The sequence below is a fragment of the Arvicola amphibius genome, chromosome 4, assembly GCF_903992535.2.
Source record: "Arvicola amphibius chromosome 4, mArvAmp1.2, whole genome shotgun sequence".
Lineage (NCBI taxonomy): Eukaryota > Metazoa > Chordata > Mammalia > Rodentia > Cricetidae > Arvicola > Arvicola amphibius.
Genome location: NC_052050.1, coordinates 45755589 through 45772599, shown reverse-complemented (window position 1 = coordinate 45772599; position 17011 = coordinate 45755589). Strand labels below are relative to the sequence as shown.

General features: G+C 48.8%; 1 protein-coding gene across 1 annotated transcript in view; it reads left to right on the top strand.

Annotated features, from left to right (window-relative positions):
- The first annotated feature begins 2847 nt into the window (after positions 1-2847).
- Positions 2848-17011, top strand: part of Pitpna (phosphatidylinositol transfer protein alpha) — a 42556-nt gene continuing 28392 nt past the window's right edge. The window contains exons 1-3 of the mRNA XM_038326512.2: positions 2848-3097; positions 7074-7104; positions 13380-13528. Of these exons, the coding sequence (XP_038182440.1) occupies positions 3078-3097; positions 7074-7104; positions 13380-13528 (200 nt within the window). The 5' untranslated portion in view covers positions 2848-3077. The remainder of the gene's footprint in view (positions 3098-7073; positions 7105-13379; positions 13529-17011) is intronic.

Sequence of the window (17011 nt, the reverse complement as noted above, 5' to 3'; positions counted from 1 at the left end):
GTGTTGGAATTATAGGCATGAGCTACCAGAACTGGTCTATGTGCTACTGGGAGCTGACTTCAGGAATTTGAGTGCCAGACAAGCATTCTGCCAGGGGAACTGTATCTCCAGCCTCGATACTGTTTTGTGTTTTCAGTTCTCCTAGTGTGCAGCACTGCCCTCCAATCTCATGCTTCAGCCGTTATCAACTAATTAGCAGCAATTCCTGTCTGAAACCACAGTTAGTGCTGTGCCCACCATCAGCCCCACAGTTCACGCTGGTATCTTCTGAAAGCTACTCCCGTATGTTTGTAGTGGGCTCCTCTCCATTCAGTACGGGAGAGAGAGCGTTTGCGTGGTCATCCCTTGTGTCTTAAGTGCCTAGAAAAAGGCCTAGGACAGGGCCAGGTGCTCAATCAATATTTATTGAGTGAATGAGTAAATGCAGTCTCCCTAACTAGGCGGCACGTTCCCAGGGCAGGCAGGATCTGGTTACTTCCTGGAGAGAGCCAGCATTTTCTAGAGAACTATCCATTGATACTATGGAGAAAGAGCCCTATGCTGAAGTGGGACACACACACATACCATGGGTCAGGCCATTCCTCCATCTTGGATTTCTGGAGCTATCCTTGCTCATGCCGGTTTGACCAATTAATGGCCAATACATGGAACACTTAGGGCAGCCCTGGTTACTGGTCACAGCTGGGTAGCAGTATGGCCACCTGTTCCCCAGTTCCTTCTTGAGCCACCATCTTAGGTAGTTCAGTCGTTGTTGCGGCCAGATCCTCAAGCCCTGGCTCTCAGAGAGCCCATCTGCCTGTCAGCGGTGCTGTCACCGAGTACAGCACTAGTCACTCGGGCTCCCGGGCTCCCGGGCCTGAGCCTTGCCAGTGTCTCTCACTCCCTCTCTCTCGCAGTGTCTCTCTCTCACTCCCTCTCTCTCGCCAGTGTCTCTCTCACTTCCTCTCTTGCTTTCGCCATTGGCCAATTTGTTTCTCTGTGTAAGCCTGGTTATCTAGGAACTCACTCACTCTGTAGACCAGGTTGGCCTCGGAGATCCATCTGCCTCTGCCTCCGCCTTCTGAGTGCTGGGATTAAAGGTGTGCGCTGCCGCCACCATCAGCACCTGGATTTTTTTCCCTGAATGCTTCCTGGACTTCTGCAGCTGCCTCCTTCCTGGTGTCACTGCCTGTCACTGTTGTCCTGACAGAGTCCTCTCCTCTTCCCTCCCCACCCCCAAGATTCAGAGGGAAGTTTCATACTGTAAATCTCATATCACTGCTGAAACCCTCAAATGCCCTCCCATGGCCTGAAGCCCACATTACCATCACCCACCAGGAGCCTAGCCATTCCCAGTGCTCCGGCCTCCAAACTCAGTGCTCCAGGTATCTCTTCTAGTCAGAAGACAAAACCTCAGTTGAGAAAATGGTCCTATCAAATCTGTCTGCAGGCAAGCCTGTGGAGGCATTTTCTGGATAAATGATTGATGTGGGCAAACATAGCTCACTCTGGGTGGTACCATACCTGGGCAGGTGGTCCTGGCTTGAACAGGAAAACCATCCGAGCAAGCGGCATTCCTCCATAGCCTCTGCTTCAGGTCCCTGCCCGATTTTCCCTTGAAAATGGACTCTAACCTCAAAGATATAATAAACCCTTTCCTTCCCAGGTTACTTTTGGTCGTGGTCTTTATCGCAGCAACAGAACCAGACTAGGACCAGTCCCCAAGCTGCTTGTGACACCTATTTGCTGTCCTTTGCTCCCCAGCATTTGCAGATCTCCTCTTGAATCTTGTCTTCTGGAATGCCTTCCGTGGGATTCCTCACACAGATCAGGTGCCCTCCTGTATAATCCCATCGAGTACAACTTTCACCCGCATGCCTGATGACTTCTTCCCTTTTTCTTCTTGTGGTTCTGGTATTGAACCTAGAGCCTCCTGCACACTGGGCAAAAGCTCAATCACTGAGCTGTATTCCGGCCCTCTCATTACCTTCTACGAGACAGAGGCTTTGAACTTTCCACCCTCCTGCCTCAGCTCCCAGATAGCTAGGATTACAGGCCTGGCAGCCTCTTTCATTCTAAATGCCTGCTACCTTTAGCCACCACCTGCCTCCCCTCCATTTGATCTCCGGTCCCTCAGGGCAAGATAGCACCAGTCTTGTTCTCTCTATCCTGGGTAGCACAAGCTCTGGTGCACAGCAGCCCCTCAGCCAATGGTTATTGGATGGATGAGGAAACTGGGTTAGAATCTCAGCCACAGTCAGGGTTCAGGAGCCAGAGGCAGGTGAATCTCTGTGAATCTGAGGTCAGCCTGGTCTACATAGTGAGTTTCAGGACGGCCAGAGCTACATAGTGAGACCTTGCCTCAAAAAAGGGGGAAAAAAGAAAAAGAAAAGAGAAAAACTCATGAAGAAGCTGCAATGAGCAAGTCTTCAGCTGCCTTCTTTCCTGTAAATGAGGGCAGCAACAGTACCTTTCTGGTGGAGTCGTGGAATCAGGTATTTAGAGAACATATATACACACTTTCGTTTTGGGCATCCAAATTATGCAAGTGCTTCCTAGCTGAACTAAATTTCCAAGCCTCTCATTTTATTTTTGACACGCTTGGCTCTCAACACACCCACCAGCGAAGTTCAGGCATACAGGCGCATCAGTTGCTGCTGCAAAAGAGATTGACACCAGACGTGTACCTTTAATTCCTGAGATCTGAACCTGCCAAGGGCCCAGATCGGATGCTATCTTGGAGCCGGAGCCAAGGCCCATTTAAGGGTAGTGGGGCGGGCCCGGGAAGGCTCCGCCCTGCGTGAGGTCAGCGCGCACTGCTGCGTCTGACGCTCTGGTTGCCGCAGAGACGCCCCGCCCCCGCGCGGCGCTGCGGAACCGGAGCTCCGGGCGGCGTCGGCAGAGGCGCGGGAGGTGGCGAGGCCAGGGCAGGGCGGCAGGAGCCCGCGCGGCGACCGCAGCGAGAGCAGCAGAGACAGAGCAGACCACGACGAAGGCGCACAGGCAGCCGGGCCGGGCCGGGCCACCGGGAGAGCGGCCGCCGGGTAGCGGGCAGAAGGCCGGGCTGGCAGCTGGCAGCCGCCGAGCCGCGAAGCGACATGGTGCTGCTCAAGGAGTAGTGAGTGTCGGGTCGGCTGTGCGGAAGCGAGGCGGAAGGGAGGGTCGGGATGACGGCCGCGAAGGCAGATCGCCTGCCGGGGTGGGGTGGGGGGGATGGAGAACACCGGATGGGGCTGTTGGGCCGCCTAGCAGGGGCGGAGGGGCCGTAGGGTGACAGGCAGCACCTGAGGTGGGGTCGAATAGGCCAGAGAGGAGGCCAGGAACCGGCGCGAGCCGGACAGGGCCTGAGGAGGGGTCAAGGGGACAGGGAGAGCCAGAGGGAGCATGAGGTGGGGCCCGAGGAATGGGGAGCGCTGGATGTGAGGTGGCCCATAGTGGGCACTGGGGGATGAAGGGATAGACTGAGGAGTTGTGTAAGGGACCGAGGAGCAATGGGACAAGGGCAGGCAGCGCCGGCGAGTTGACTGACAGTGGGGAGGGGTTTGGGGCTGAGTTGTACGTACCGAGGGGCAGGGAAGATCAGATAAGCTAGCTCCTAGAATGGAGTTGAGGTGGTGAGGAGGAGTGCTGAGGCGGAACCTGGGGCATGGACAGTGGCCGCCCTAGGCAGCAGAGGAAGGATTGTAATAATTGGTTGCAGAAAAAAGGACTTAAGTCAGGGCCAGGTTTGGGTGATGGGAAGGGAGAAAAAACTTAGGGGACTGAGATAACAGGGCTGGGCGGGGATAGCTGGAGTGGCATGGTACCCTAAATAGTAGGTACAAAACAGGAGGCTTTTGGAAGACGCTCGGGATGCCTGCCTGGGACTTGGCAACACTTGAATGAGGAGTCTAGAAAATACCGGCAGGTTCTGAAGTGATGTGAGGAGTTTCGGTGATTGAAAAGGCAGGAAGTTAGCAAGGCACAAGACCATCTGGAAAGACAGCATAGAAAACATAGCATAAGAATGCATATGCCTGCTAATAGAGGTGGTGGGGACCAGGACGGGGACATCCAATCTCTAGCGGATTTTGGGTTTTGGTGCAAAGAGATGAGGAAATTGCTTGGAAGAATTGAGAAGCTCCCCACAAATATTTTTGGTGGTGAGGAGCTATTGATTTGGGGGACAGGCAGGCCTTGCTAGATATTTGCTCCTGAAACCCAGGGTCTTGACTGACAGGTAGAGTTATTTGGATTGCTAAACCAAAAAGGTCACAGTGTGACCCTTTCCTGAGGATCATGGTTCCAAGTGAACATCCCAGGCTAGACTGGATGTGTGTATAGTTTCCCGAAGATTTGGGAAACTAAGATTCCCCGAAGAAGAGGGCAAGGGGACAGCACTGGGTCCTAAGCCCCAGAAGTTCAGAAATGGAAAATATCCAAATAGAAACTTGTAAAACTCTTGGTAACCAAGCAGGCGCGCAGAGGACTCTCTCCCTCTTGTCAGTGAGGGCACTTTGTACATCCCCACACAGATGTCACAATGTGCAGCTTGAATGGCAAACGAAGTAGCGAGCCAGGTGGCCTCCCACCTTGGCTCTTTTGCGAAGAACATCATTTGGAGGCCTGTCGACAGCCTCTCTTGATGTCCAGTGTTAATCCAGCCAGCGCTCAGAGCTTTATGTGGTAAAGAACAGGACCGCTCTGGTGCCAGCGCTCTCCAAGGAGAACACGGTGCTCTTTGCATTCTAATCCTCAGTGACCAAACGAGGGAACTTCTCTCTCTTTTTAGATTAAAAAAAAATCCCCATGTGAATCCTTCAATGTGTAGAGCTGTGTAGTTTTGAACTGGTCAGGCAGGGAGGGAAGGGCCTTCTGAGGAGCCGAAGCGAATTTGGGAGGCAGGCACTCCTTTCCCATTCTTTGCTCTCACCTCTTGAAGCCCAGCCAGGGAAAGGCCCAAGGTGCTGGTGATGCAGAACCTGCCTGGCATCTGTATTTCCTCCCTGATGGACTTGTGCCCTGTGCGTGCATCTCTGGGTGGGGGGCAGGATGAGAAACGGCAGGCGAGGGCATCAAAGTGAGGGGCTGTGGTTGCAATGCTGCAGCTTTGCAAAGGATGCATGTGAAGGTCATGCCATGGTGAGGATGGCTTCGATCTTGGTCGGCTGGGGCCCTCTCCTTTCGAGTTGTCCCAGGGCTGCCAAGGTGGTTTTGTTCTGAGGGAACAAGGGAGAAATGTCCCATGCGGCTGTAATGGAAGCAGGCTTAGAGCATCCTTGAAGGCACTGGCCAGAACTAGTCTGGTTTGAGGGGAGGTTTGGATCTGAAGGTTGTCCCTGTTGCTTTTGCTGACACTTCCTCCAATAGAATTTTCCCTGATTTGATTTCTGCAAATTCTTCGATGTGATTTTTGCTGTGTTCTTGAAGATAAAAGGCATATTGTTTTCTAGGAAGTTTCTTCTGAGGGTGCGGAAATTCTGCTCTCTAAGTTGGAAGTACTTCTCTGCACTGTTGGCTTTCTGTAACGGGAGGGCTTACATTATCGAGTCTTTCTGGAGGAAGGGAGGTAGCAGGCAATAAAGAACTTGGAGCCCATTTTTCCCCCTGCTGCTTTTTCTGCCAGATGCCCGGCTTTTGCTGTGCTGTTTTCCTTGGGTCTTAAGAAAACCATTCTTGCTATCCAGGAGAACGTTGTGGAACGAGAGGCTAGCACGCTGTTTTGCAGCCTGGAGCAAAGAGCCGTGCTTGAAACTCTGCTTAGGGAGGGTGTGCTCATGCTTTACTAAGTGAGAGCAGAGAGATGCAAAGGGCCCAGCAGGTTCCATCAAGGCTGTGAGAACTGGGAATCTTAGCGTTGGCCCTTGATTGCCTTTGTATTTATTTATTTACTTATTTATTTTGAGGCAGGGTCTCACTGTGTAGCCCTGGCTGTTCTGGAACTCAATCTGTAAACCAGGTTGGCCTCAAACTCAGAGATCTGCCTGCGTTTTCCTCCTAATGTTGGGATTAAAGGTGTGTGTGCCACCAGGCCTGTTTCCACTTGTCTTACTTGGATTTTTTTTTTTAGACGGGATTTCTCTGTGTAGCCCTGGCTGTCCTGGAACTCATACTGTAGACCAGGCTGACCTCAAACTTGAGAGATCTGCCTGCCCCTGCCTCTCAAGTGCTGGGATTAAAGATGTGGATGACCACTGCCCTGCTTTGTTTGCTTGTATGTTTTTTAAACAGGGTCTTACCATGTAACTCGGGCTGGACTGGAACTGTGTAGACCAGGTTGGCCTCAAACTCAGAGATCCACCTGCCTCTGCCTCCTCAGTACTGGGTGGCTTGACTTCTGAGTCCAGTCAAGGCCTACCTTCTCATCTCTTTGACCTCAAAGTATTGAACTGGGGGTCAGCCACTGGTCTGTCACAAGTTCAAGCCACCTGGGGAAGTGCCTCTAGACTCCTTGGCTCTCTGAAGTTCTGAACCTCTTGAGGACTTTGCTGGCCACAATTTCTCTATCAGGTTATGTGTGGTACCTTCCAACAACTGAAGGTGGTCAAGATGCAGGGGGAAAGAAAGTGATGGGCTGGAGTGCCTTTGGGTGGCTCCTGGAGGTCAGAGCTGCATGAGGGAACTTGCCGCATAGCATCCTGCAGAGAGCAGAGATGGTGGCACTCAAGTCTTTAGAGCCGACTAAGCCTCTAGGCAGTTGTCCGCTTCATAGCCTATCAGACCCTGACGACTGATTTTGGGAAGTTGGGCCCCTGACACACATCCACAGGGCCACCTTCTTCTGGTCTGATACTTTATGATGAGCCTTCCCAGTTAGCTTCCATTCCACTAGATGCATGGGCAAGTCTTGTTGGAGAGAGATGGTTGAGGGAGTAGGCGAGAAAGGTGTGAGTGAGTGGCCTGTGAATAGTGGGGAATTCAGGTTTGCTCTGAGTTAATAGAGTTCTAAATGGGATTCCAAAAGGGCGTGGGGGACCCTGGTCTCGCAGCATCCAGAGGGCCATTCCCCGCTTACTTTGTCAGTGAGTGGGGAATTGGATGCAGCAGAGCATGGACCACTGTACTGAGGTGATGCTTCAGAGTCTGGAGTTGATGCTCTTTTCCCTCTTTTGCAGCCGAGTCATCCTGCCTGTGTCTGTAGATGAGGTAAGTCCTTTTTTCCTCTCATCTCATCCATAGTTCATAAATACTTGTGAAAACATTAGCTTAGTTGGCCTGGGAGTGGCCATACTATTTGTATAACTTTCATTTATGTTCTAATACAGAGCCAAAGATCAGCTCAAATTCCTGGTGCTACTTTCTGCTAAAGGAGGGCATGTCTGTCATGAGTCTGGTGCCTGAGTATAGCCAGTCTCAAGCTTGCTGGATAGCTTTGCGTAGAGACTAAGGCAGCTCTTCGTCTGCTGGGACTGAACCCTGTGGGACATGTGATTGACAAACTGCAGTGTGTGGATGTCTGGGGCCTCCATGCCTAGGCCGAGGACGGTGTTTTCTAGTCACTGGTGCTTTCTGGATATGAAGCAAACCAGCAAGGCCAGAAATCTCTTGAGTCCCCAGACACATGTTAGGTGACTGCTGGAAAGACCAAGGAACAGAAACCGCCTTTTATGGAGGGCAGAAGATGACAAATGGGCTTGGCTTGCCCTCTGTCCTTTTATGGTTCCTAGGTCTGACAGCCCTGTGCTTGTGGAGCTGGCAGCAATCGTTGCCACAAGAAGGTCCATAGGCCCTGCTGACTCAGAGCTGTCTCTTGGATAGCAGAAAACTGTCATGGAGCCTCCCTTGTCCCACCCTTTCTCTGAACTTCCTCTCTTCTCCCTTCCTGGCCAAGCTTGTTCTTGACTTTCCTCTGAATCCACAGCTCCACCCCAGCTTCCAGTGAAATGAAAGCCAGCCTGAATCCCCGGTTGTTGGCACCATCTCTTTTCCCTGTAGGACCAATGGGAAACTCCTGTGCTCCATAGAGCTGGACCTCTGAGAAATGAAAGCAGGCTAGCAGGGCCTGGAGCATTCTTTAAACATTTTTTTAAATGTGTGTGTGTGTTTCTCTCTTTGTGTGTATGTTATGTATGTGGGGTTAGAGTAACAAGCAGTTGTGAGCTGCCCAGTGTAAGTCAAGCGCAGGTCCTCTAATGGGGCGAAGTGCTCTTACCCAGTGAACCATCTCTCCAGCCCTGTGGTGGGAGCATTCTTTAGATGAAACCAGTAACCCCCAGGAGTGATGTCTGTGCATCGGCTCTGAGAGGGTTGTCTCCAATGGGGTGCTGAGTACTTGATAAAAGCTGCGGAGATCTGGGAGAGAGGGACAGATGTGAACTTGAACATGGTCTGAGATCTGGGAGACAAAAGAGACATCGAGGTGCCAGTGGAAGAAGGATTAACATCAAGAGTTTGCGGCCAGCTTGGGCCTACAACAAGATTCCATCTCAAAATAAAAGAAATGAATTAAATAGTAAGAGCAGGGTGATGGTGACACATACCTTTAATTCCAGCACTCAGGAGGCAAAAGCAGGTGGAGTTTGAGTTTGAAGCCAGTCTGGTCTACAGAGAGAGTTCTAGGACAGCCTGGGCTAAATGAGAAACAAAAACAACAGTAGTTCACACTTCTAATCATGGCATCTGGGAGGCTGAGGCAGGATGATTGAAGTCAGCCTGAGCTACAAATTGAGTTTTAGGACAGAGTGATAACCTGTTTCAAAAAAATGATAAAGAAGCTGGACGTGGTGTCATATGCCCTTTAGTCCCAGTACTTAGATCCAGGCCGAGGCAAACTGTGAGTTTGAAGTCAGCCTGGTCTACCTGACAAGTTCCAGGCTAGTCAGGGCTACACAGTGAGATCCTATCTTAAAACAAACAAACAAACAAAAACGAAGCAAAATAAAGCCGACTGGGTATGGTGGTGCCTGAGTTTAACTCCAGCACTCCAGACAGAGGCAGGTAGATCTCTGAGTTTGAGTCCAGCCTGGTCTACAGAGTTAGTTCTAGGATAGCCAGGGGTACACAGAGAAACCCTGTCTTGAAAAAAGAGAAAGAAAAACAAAGCAATAACCAACAAGTAGTGGGGAGGAGGGAAGAGACAGACACACATGCATACATTGAGGAACCTAAGGAGAAAAGAAAATGGCTAGATAGATGCTGTGATACAAGGAGCTCCCTGAGATAGACCTGGGTCCTGGAAACCATGTGCCTGGGTATAGCTTTGGGAGAGTTGGCCTACTTCCTTTGAGGGCCTTGCTGTCAATATTAAGAATAGTAAGCGTGTTCAATACCATGTTTATCTACATAGGGAGTTTCAGGCTAGCCAGGGCTACATAGTAAGAACCTATCCTAAAAAGAAAAAAAAAGCCTGTGTAGTAGTGGTGGTGCATGCTTTTAATCCCAGCACTCGGGAGGCAGAGGCAGTCAGATCTCTGAGTTAGAAGCCAGCCTGGACTACAGAGCAGAGAGTTCCAGGACAGCTAGAGCTACACAGAGAAACTCTGTCTCGAAAAACAAACAAAAAGGGTACGTAACATGATTTCCTAACAGAAAGCTTGATTGTCCCTTACCTTGAAACTTAGGCGGTCCAATGACTGTCTTCTCCCAGTCAGAACGGTGGGCCAGTGGGTGGCAGGAAGGGGAGATACTCACCTCGAGAACATCCTCCTGGCAGGTTTTAGCTGCCTTGGTTTTGGAGCATGGAGGAAGTGGTGAGACAGAGCTCGGTAATGAGAGACTGGGCCAAGCAGAAGCTTGGGAAGTGCGTATTGGTTCAGGGTGAGTCTGTGTGGTGCTGGTCAGCCTGTTCTCAGCAAGAAAGCACTGACGGAGACAGCAGGGCGGCAGGGGTGAAGCTGCTCCATCGGTAGCTTGAACCTTAGTTCCGATAATCAGAAAATTCTAGAATGGGGAGAGTGAAGAAGTAAGTAAGGAACAGTGTCTCCGCCAGTAACCCCTTTCTGACTCACCGTTCCCATGAGAACGGCCCAGCGTCATGTGACTGCTACATTCACTTCCTATATTGGAGACTGACTTGAGTTCCTTGGAGCTTCTGATTTGGGGAGAAAAAAAGAAACAGAGAAGGTCATGGCTTATAGTCATCCTGATGGCCTGAATTGATATTTGGGGGCAGAATTAGCTTGTTTGGCCAGAGCCTTTAGTATAACACTACCTTGGGTTTCCAGGCATCCTGTAGCAGAGCAAGAAAGCCCTGGCTGTTTGACATGGGTGTGTCCACCAGCGGTTCCTGGCCACCTTCTGTGAACAGGGCAGATCATTCCTCTGTGGAACCTGGCCTGACAGGGCTCTATGGGTGGACCAACAGAGTGCTGCTTTTCTTGCCTTTTTCTTTTTTTTTCTTTTTTCTTTTTTTTTTAAGACAGAGTCTTACTGTATATTCTTGGCTAACCTGACCCAGGGTGGCCTTAAATTCATGGCAGTCCTTTTGGCACAGCCTCCTGTGGCCGGGATTACAGGTGTGGGCCACTAGAGCCTAGCTGTACTGCCGTTTTTGTTATGTGTGTCATTCAGTGTTTCTGCTCCACATTTCACCTCCCTTGGTTCCTACTACTCCCTGATTAGCCAAGTGGTAGAGTCTTCTGTTTTGCTTCCTTGAGTGACTTAGTCTATGGGACAAGGGGACAGCTCTCAAGGGCAATGTAACATTGTTTTCAGCCTAAGGAAGTTGGAATCCTGGTCTCCCTGGAACGTTGTATCTGATTTTGTGGTCTGGCTCCCACCCTTACTGCCCCCCAATCTTGAGTCTGGCAGCTTCCTAGGATGTAGCCCTGCTGTGCCAGAGGGGACCTTGTGCCCTGTGCAGATCTGTCTTCTTTACTTCTGTGGATTAACCAAACTGCCTCACTTGTCTCGCTGGGATTAAAGGATCGGAATATCAAGAGAGATTAAAGGGGAAGAGGCCAGCACGCAGACTGATCCTCTTAGAGCACACCCTGTGATTTCCTGCAGCTGAAGGGAATCCCTGAAGACCCAGGTCTCTGCCAGCCCCAGGCCCTCCCCAAGGAGCGCTACTAGCACGCTGGCTAGTCAGCCTGCCCTTTAGGGTTTGCTGAGTCAGCCACTCAGTGTCCTTAGGACTCTCTCCAAAGCAGCGCTCTTGCTGTTTCATGTGAGGAAGCCTTGGCTCAGCCAGTCCCCGACCCACCTGATATGGGTTTCAAGTGTGTCTTAGCAGGTGATAGGACTGGAGAGGTGCAGGGTCTAGTGTGGGATTCCATGAGGCACCAAAGCAGCGCTGGTATTGCTCAAGATTAGCAAGATCTAGGCTCTTACGCTCTCAGATGTTTCTCTGGGTGGGACTAACTGAGCCTTGATCACTTACCAAGGCTTTCCTTGGCATTCCTTGATGAGCTTTGGAAGCTCGGGCTTCTTAGGCTTTGTGGTCAGCAGCGAACTGTTGTGGGCCACTGTGTTTCCCTCTGGGTGTCACTCAGATGTCTCCTGGCAGTGCTTAGGGGACCGAGGTGGAGAAGGCTCTGGCTGTGCCGGAGCAGGCCTGGAGCATCCCGCTCATGCTGGCAGTGGGGCTGCAGCAGAGTTGGTGGTAGATGATATTAATCTGAGGGAGAGAACACCACTAGTCTTACCCCTAGGGGTGCCAGGATTCAGGGGAGGGTGTAGAGGGCCAGGAAAGTTGTATGTCCACCCCCGGCAGGTGGGGTGATGGAGTTGTCTGTCTTTTCCTCGGCTTTCTTGCCCTTGGCAGCCATGAGGAAGACACATCTTTTGGAAGAGATGTAATTTCCTGCTCAGTCACAGCTCATTTTCTCTGTACTGTTCATTTTCTTTCTTTTTTGGTTTGTTTTTGAAACATGATCTCACAATTTAGCCATGGCTGTCCTAGAACTTGTTGTGTTGACCAGGCTGGCCTTGAACTCAGAGATCCACCTGTTCTGTTTCCAGTGCTGAGGTTACAGCCCACAAGGCCAGAGTCTTCAGTATGTTTTCCACCTCCAGATAATTTTTCTTAGAAATAGGGGTAGGGTAGGCCTGGACCCTGTCTCTAAGTCAGCAGTCCTATGCCAGACTGTCCTAAGGGGTTAGAGGAGGCCAGCGACTTGATAGGGTGACATGTGACCCAAATAAAGGAAAACCAGGCTTTTGCCATCTAACAACTGCCAAGACAGAGGGGCACGCAGCCAGCATAGCCATGGAAAGGGATCTGTAATGCAGGGAGCAGGAGCATGACTTCGGTCTGCCAGGAATGGGGAAAATCTGGAGATGTCTTGTTTGAGAGGTTCTGAGGTCCCTGTATGGTGAGGAAAAGCCACATAAAGAGAAAAAGCAAGTGAACTGAGCCAGTTTTTGTCAGAAGTTATGGGCTACACAGCACTGGACAGCTTTCTTGGACAGGAAGTCGGAGTCTTGGTTTCTGATCATTTATGTATTTATTTTTATTGTTGCTTGTGGGTTTTTTGTTTGTTTTGTTTTTGTTTTCAAGACAGGGTTTTGGTGTGTAGCCCTGGCTATCTTGGAACTCTGTAGACCAGGCTGGTCTCAAACTCAGGGATCCACCTGCTTTGGCCTCCTGAGTGCTGAAATTAAAGGCATGTGCCACCACCGCCTGACTGCTTTTCTGTTTTTGTTTTTGTTTTTTTTTTTTTGGGGGGGGGCTTTCGAGACAGGGTTTCTCTGTAGCTTTGGAGCCTCTCCTGGAACTACTAGCTCTTGTAGACCAGGCTGGCCTTGAACTCACAAAGATCCGCCTGCCTCTGCCTCCCAAGTGCTGGGATTAAAGGTGTGAGCCACCACCGCCCAGCCCTGTTTTTTTTTTTTTTTTTTTTTTTGACACAGGGTCTGACACTGTAGCCAGAGATACCCAGGGACTCACTGTAGCCCAGGCTGAAGCATAGTCATGGCAGGTCTCCTGCCCAGCCTCCTGAGTGCTGCATTACAAGGATGAGATGCTATGCTCAGCTTTAGGGTCTGCTTAAATAAGTGAGATAGAGATTTGTAGTAGCTAACTGAATCCTGTCGTGGGGGCTGATATCAGAGCTGGGTCCTGGCCAAGAGACACCCTGGACTGTATAATGTTTCTGGATGGTGCTGTGAGATCAAGTATAGTCTGTGCTCTCTTTAAACTCATGGGTTTGTAAAAATGGGAAAATGAAATTGAATACCTCTGATGGTTTAAAGAGAGCCTGCAATCCCAGCTACTTGGGAAGTTGATGTAGGAAAACAAAAAAGAGGGTTGAGGAGAGGCTCAGGGCTTGAGCACTTACTGAGCAGCCTAGCATGCTTGAGGGCCTGGGTTCAATCCTTAGTGCTGGAAAGAAAAAAAAAAGAAGTAGTAGAAGAAAGAAAAAGTAAAAGCAAGTGAGAGATACAGCAGTGCAGAGTTTGTCTTTGACGGCTGTGAAGGCACAGGTGGAGGTGGGGCCATGTGTAACTTGCAAATAATGCCTGTCTCTCTGGTTCTTTAGTATCAAGTGGGGCAGCTGTATTCTGTGGCTGAAGCCAGTAAAAATGAAACTGGTGGTGGGGAAGGAGTGGAGGTCCTGGTGAACGAGCCCTATGAGAAGGAGGACGGTGAGAAAGGCCAGTACACACACAAGATCTACCACTTACAGAGGTATGTGTCCCAGGTGGCTGGGCGGGAACATGGCCTACCTTGTCAGTGGCGGTACTGGCTAATTGGGAGTGTCTCCAGGTTATAAACTGGTAGCCCACATTGCTTCATCTCTCAGATTGGGCGTGGGCAGTACTACTTTGTTTATTTAAAGATTTTTTTTGTTGTTATAAAAAAGGTGACTCCACTTACCCTATCATGCTCCCAGTCCTTAGAAGCTATTTTGAGCTATTTTGGCATCTTGTGAGCCCTTCCATTGTCCTAAGTACAGGAAATATGTGTGGAATGTGTATAAACAGGCACCCTTTCCTATATTTTGTGTTGATCATACCATACTATACATGCTGTTCTTTCCTCTGTAGTTAGTTTTCATGTCATAGCTGCCTTCCCAGTATTTCCTGCCTGGTTGTTTGCTGGGGATTCAGCCCAGAGCCTCACTTAAGCTAGGCTATGGTCGGCCCCTTAGCTCCTTTCCTAGCCCTCCTTCCTGCCTTATTACTTCAAAGCATGCATAAGAACCTGGCATACTGGTGCTTGCCCAGAATCTAAGCACCTGGGAAGCTGAGACAGGAGGATGGTGAGTGAGGCCAGTTGAGATTATTTAACTAGTTCCAGGTCAGTCTAGGCTACAAAATGTCTCAAAAACAAACAAACTAACAACAAAACAAAGAAACAAAAAAAACCTCTCAGTGCTGTAGGAAATCCTACAGCCAGTAGTTACCCACCCAAGAAGGTAGTTGCACATAGTATGTTGTATGTGTGCTGTAAGCTGTTTGAGCAGCTCACTCTTGAGATCCATGTTATAGTAATTTCCAGATACGTAAGAGTCCTGCAGAACTACTTCCGCACACTTCTTTTGATATACTTATATCTATAAGTCTATAATAAATGCTAAAAAGTATACTTGTTAGGTCAGGTAGTATTTAAATTCTAATTTTGTAGAATCAGATGCCAGAGAAAGTTTAGTACTGCTCTCTCTTTTTGGTTTTTCGAGACAGGGTTTCTCTGTAGCTTTGGAGCCTGTCCTAAAACTCACTCTGTAGATCAGGCTGGTCTTGAATTCACAAAAATCCACCTGCCTCTGCCTCCCTAGTTCTAGGATTAAAGGCATGCGCCACCACTGCTGGGCTACTCACTTTTTTTTTAAGAAAAGATTTTATTTTTATGTGCATTGATACTTTGCCTGCGTGTATGTCTGTGTGAAAGTGTCAGATCCCTTGGAACTGGAGTTATAGGCAGTTGTGAGCTGCCATGTGGGTGCTGGGAATTGAACCCAGTGCCTTTGGAAGAACAGCCAGTGCTCTTAATTGCTGAGCCATCTCTCTAGCCCCAAGTACCTCTCTTTTGATCAAAGGCATATATATATATATATATATATATATATATATATATATACATATATATATATATATTTAAAAACTTGTATCAATTTTGTGTGTGTATGTATATGTGTTTGTGTGTGTGTGTGTGTGTGTGTGTGTGTGTGAGTGAAAGTTGAGACAGGGTAGGGTCTCTCTAGGATGTAGCTCTGGCTGACCTGGTACTTGTTATGTAGATCAGGCTGACTTTGAACTCACAGAGATAAGAGATCTGCCTGCCTCTGTCTCCAGTGCTGGGTTTAAAGGTGTATACCACTATGCCCAGATAATACATTTTAAGGTTTATTTTTTATTTGAATTACATGTATGTGTGAGTATGTGCATGTGAATGCAGGTGTTTGTAGAGGCCAGAAGAAGGGTTTGAATCCCCTGGAGGAGCTGCAGTTACTGTGCTCTTGTGGGTTTCTGATGAGGGTGCTGAGAACCAAACTCGGGTCCCTTGCAAAAATAGTGTTTCCTAACCATTGGGCCACCTCCAGCACCTTAACATTGTTTTTTACATTTATTTGTGTGTGTGTGTGTGTAGTACTGGAGTGTACTGTATGTGTGTGTGTGTGTGTGTGTGTGTGTAGTACTGGAGTGTACTATGTGTGTGTGTAGTACTGGAGTGTACTGTGTGTGTGTGTATGTGTAGTACTGGAGTGTACTGTGTGTGTGTGTAGTACTGGAGTGTACTGTACTCTGTGTGTGTGTGTGTGTAGTACTGGAGTGTACTGTACTCTGTGTGTGTGTATGTGTAGTACTGGAATGTACTGTATGTGTGTGTGTGTGTGTGTGTGTGTGTGTGTGTAGTACTGGAGTGTACTGTGTGTAGAGTCGATCACAGGACAGCCTTCAGGAGTTGTTTTTACTTTCTACTTCGTAGGTCTGGTGATTGAACAAAGGGCATCAGGCTTGGTAGCAAACACCTTTATCCACTGAGCCATCTCTCTAGTTCAGCATTTAAATATTTTTTCCGAGATGACAAAAATGTCTCAGTGGCTGGCCTAAAGCTCACAATGTAGACCAGGCTGGCCTTGAACTCAAAGAGATCCATCTGTCTCTGTCTCTTGATTGCTGGGATTAAAGGTTTGTGCCACCATGCCCAGATGGCCTATTTTTATTTATGTCTCTCCCCTCTCTCTCACCCTCTCTGTGTATATGTGTGTGCTTGCCTTTAGAGGGAACCAAACTTGGGTCTTCTTGAAAAGCAGCAATTGCTCTTAACATCTGAGCCACCTTTCTAGCCACCCCCCCTTTTTTTAATTTTAAAAGATTTTTTCCCAATATTTTCAAATAATTCTGGAATTCACTTGTGTACTGGAATTTATAGTAAACCACACCCATTTGCTGAATCCCAAACCTAAACGACTTTATAGCAAACCATGAGCCGACCCAAAGGGCCTTGAAACCAGCTGTAAGCGTTTACCAGCTGGAATGGGAGTCAACCAGACTGTTTAAGAAATGAGTCAAGCAGGGCTGGAGAGAGCTCAGCAGCTCAGAGCACATGCTGCTCTTGAGGAGTACCCAGCACCCATGTCTGATCACTCACAATGCCTGTGACTCCAGCTCCAGACAATCCCTTCTGGCCACTGTGGGCACCTGCACCTGCGTGTACATACCTACACACAGGCATGCATGTAATTAATGATAAAGTAAATGGTTTGTTTTTAGTGGATAAAGAGCTATGTATTCATTTCATACAAGCCTGTGACTTGAGTTCAGATTCCCGAACCCATGTAAAAGCTGGACAGAGGAAAGTACACAGTAAGATGGGAGAGTCTTGGAAACTGATGTGCGAACCAGCATGGTAGAAACAGCAACAAACATCAAAGAGACCCTGCCTCAAATAAGGGAGAAGCTGAGGGGACTGGTACCTGAGGTTGACTTTTGACTTCCACCTGAGCACCATGGCACACATATAACCTTACACACAAACAAGCAAATATGTATTGTATACACACACACACACACACACACACACACACACAAAACAACAATACTATATAGAACTGAGAAAAATAAATCTGAGCCTTTCTTTTATGGTCAAGTACATATAGCATAAAATTCAGCATTGTAACCATTTTGAATTGTTCAGTTTAATGACATTAAGTACATTCACATTTCC